Below are 789 nucleotides of genomic sequence, written 5' to 3' on the forward strand. Positions count from 1 at the left end.
CTATTTGTTGTCTATTTATTTATCTATCTATTTACCTATCTATCTAGGTATTCATCTATCTATTTATCTATCTACATATCTATCTAGCTATTCATCTATTTATCTATCTATCTATTCATCTCTTTGTCTATCTATTTATCTATCTGTCTGTCTGTTTTTATATTGATCTCTCGATCTGTCTGTCTTTCTGTGTGATATGTGATATGTAATATGTAATGTGTGTGTGTGTGTGTGTGTGTGTGTGTGTGTGTGTGTGTGTGTGTGTGTGTGTGTGTCCTCAGGTCGATGCTGTTGAATGGTGAGCCGCTGCAGTTGCAGGACGACGACTCTCTTCCTGAGCTGAGGCCTCGGACGTTGCGGGCGGGTCGCACCATCGCCATGCCGCCCACCTCCATCGGCTTCTACGTCATCAAGAACATCAACGCCTACGCCTGCCGACGATGATACGCACACCACACAGTCTAGTACATAAACACACACACACACACACACACAGTCTAGAACATAAATACACACACACACAGTCTAGTACATACAGTAAATACACACACACACACACACGCAGTCTCGTACATAAACACACACACAAACAAACACATGGGCCCTTTCTAGAACATGTGCTTCAGCAGAGGCAGGACACACAACCATTCAGTTACACACAACAAATAGACACAATCATCCAGCAACAATATGCCATACTCACGCACACACACACACACAATCATCCAGCAACAATATGGCACACACACACACACACACACACACGTGCAGCTTAGCCCTTCTGTGCAC

At 43.7% G+C, this 789-nt stretch overlaps 1 protein-coding gene across 1 annotated transcript in view; it reads left to right on the forward strand.

The window, feature by feature from the left end:
* hpse2 (heparanase 2) overlaps positions 1-444 on the forward strand; it is a 68700-nt gene extending 68256 nt beyond the window's left edge. Inside the window, 1 exon segment of the mRNA XM_062520400.1 lies at positions 282-444. Within this exon segment, the coding sequence (XP_062376384.1) occupies positions 282-444 (163 nt within the window).
* Positions 445-789: the final 345 nt, after the last annotated feature.

This window comes from Sardina pilchardus, chromosome 18, assembly GCF_963854185.1.
Source record: "Sardina pilchardus chromosome 18, fSarPil1.1, whole genome shotgun sequence".
NCBI lineage: Eukaryota > Metazoa > Chordata > Actinopteri > Clupeiformes > Clupeidae > Sardina > Sardina pilchardus.